This window comes from Kryptolebias marmoratus, linkage group LG20 (assembly GCF_001649575.2).
Source record: "Kryptolebias marmoratus isolate JLee-2015 linkage group LG20, ASM164957v2, whole genome shotgun sequence".
NCBI classification, from domain to species: Eukaryota; Metazoa; Chordata; class Actinopteri; order Cyprinodontiformes; family Rivulidae; genus Kryptolebias; species Kryptolebias marmoratus.
The window spans coordinates 11,232,727-11,234,801 of NC_051449.1; the positions used below are offsets into that span (position 1 = coordinate 11,232,727).

General features: G+C 45.6%; 1 protein-coding gene across 4 annotated transcripts in view; it reads right to left on the bottom strand.

The window, feature by feature from the left end:
• pbx1a (pre-B-cell leukemia homeobox 1a) overlaps nt 1-1,973 on the bottom strand; it is a 53,123-nt gene extending 51,150 nt beyond the window's left edge. For all 4 annotated transcript variants that reach the window (XR_001808730.3, XM_017422518.3, XM_017422517.2 and 1 more), the window contains exons 1-2: nt 1,377-1,973; nt 658-731 (exon numbers count right to left, since the gene is read on the bottom strand). Coding sequence is in view for 3 of the 4 variants with exons in the window: in XM_017422518.3 (XP_017278007.1) it covers nt 658-731; nt 1,377-1,564 (262 nt within the window). In the remaining variant the exon portion in view is untranslated. The remainder of the gene's footprint in view (nt 1-657; nt 732-1,376) is intronic.
• Between the last annotated feature and the right edge of the window lie 102 nt (nt 1,974-2,075).

Sequence of the window (2,075 nt, forward strand, 5' to 3'; positions counted from 1 at the left end):
CTCTCTCTCAATAACCTCGCAGACAGCTTCAAAGTCGTGTTCGCAGATAAGGCGATATTGGATATTTTGTTTTATTTCCTGCCTTGAAAAAGCGGCTGCAACCCCCCGCACCCCCCACCCCCACTCGCAGCCGCTCTTCCCTTTTAACCTGAAATCGCTCACACACACACTCCTTGTTTTTTTTAATGCCTCGACCCCTGGCTGCAAACAGAAACGAGAACGAAGGACCACCTTCTGACCTGCCTCTGCATGCAAAACAGCTCCCTGACAAACTCAAAAGGAGTGAGGACAACCAAAACACTGCTGTCCATCCAGTCACAACACATCAGCCCAGTCACACGTTAATGTGACACACTGGAAACGGGATTTTGCTGTAATTCTCATAGATCCCTAAAATACAGCAGCCACTGCTGTTAGTGTTACAGTAGCTGGGCCGTATTACAATATATTCCCAGTAAGTTACAATAAATCGTTTACAGTGCTCGTCCATCTTGTGTTTACACAATCATGACTTGTTTTGCACGTCCGGATCTACATTTTCTTCAAGCAATAATAAAAGAAAGATGTCCCAAAAAATGAAGACTATCATGTGACGCTGAGACCCCAAAGTGGATTTAAACACACAGAAACGACACTGTCTCTCTCTCTGTCTCTTACCTGTTTTCTCTTTTATTTCACACAAGACGTTGAAGAGGGCAGGTTTCATTCGGTGGCAGTTGAGTGCGTGTTTCCTGAAGTAAGGGGGGGGACAAAACACAGCTTTCTAAATCAGTACTCAAACAAGTGGGAGTCACTTTTAAAATGCAGGGTCTCTGCAGAACATGCAACACAAGGCAAGGCAATAATTGGAGTTCTTTCAATCACACATTGTAGGGAAACATAAGATGTGCTGCTTTATTTTTAAATTTATCACAAGATTTGATTGTTTCCGTGCTGATTTAAACTCCATCTGAAAGGGGGTGTTGTTGTGGCACAGGATTACAATGTAAGCTCCTTTGTAACAATTAGGGTAAAAAAAAAAAAAGACTCTCAGAGTAACTGAGCTGCCAAGTCCCTGCACAGCCACGACTGCTTCTTCATTAATCCTTTCATGCTTTAATTAATTAATTATTATTATTAATAATAATAATAATATACACACAAAAGTTGTTTTTAGGTGATTAAACCCAAACCGTGACAAGTTGCTGAGCACTTCAGTGGGCGTCAATGTGCGCTTTGTTTTTGTTTGTTTTTTTGTTTTTTTGTTTTTAATTCCCAGGCAGTCCTCCTCCTCCTCCTCTTCCTCCACCTCCTGCCTCCTCAGCCCCTGACATTATGCCTCTGCTGAAATAACAACAACAACAAAACAAAAAAATAAAAAGTGAGGGCGCTCTCACCTCGCCTGGGCTTCGTCTAAGCTTTGGTCCGTGATGGTCATTATTTGCTGTAAAATGTCTCCGATGTCCTGCTTCCGGCCGTCCCCGTCCGTGCCCGCCGCGGCGTCCTGCATGTGCTGCGCCAGGCCGGGGTGTCCGGCCATGCCCACCCCGCCGTGGGAGTGCATCAACCGGGGCTGCTCGTCCATCCCTGCTGCCTCCCCTCCAACTTTTTTTTTTTTTTTTTTTTTTTTTTTTTTTGATTTTTGCTGCCTCCCCTCTCTGCCTCTTCTCGGCTATGTCAGGAGTGCGAGAAAGCTGGTGGTGGTGGGGGGGAGGAGAGGGAGAAGGGGGGGAAATATCCTCGGAAATTCCTCCGGATTCCTCAGCTCAGACACTCCTCCTTTTCTTTCTTTTTTTTATATTTTTTATTTTTTGTCTCCCCTTTCTTGGTGAAGCTTTTCTGGATTCGGGAGGAGAGAGACCGACGGACCCCTCTCTCCCCTCTCTTCTCGTCTCTTCTCTGTCTCGTTGCTCTTTCTCGGTCTCCTCTTCCCAGCTGGTTTGGGTGAAATCTGATCTGAATCGCCGCTTTCGGCTCCGGCCACTCCTGCGCCGCTACTGTAGAAGAAGAAGAAAGAAGAAGAAGAAAATCAAAAAAAGACCAGTCAAGCCTCCTAATGTGATTAAAAGTGGAGCGCGACGCGTCTTGATGCGCCA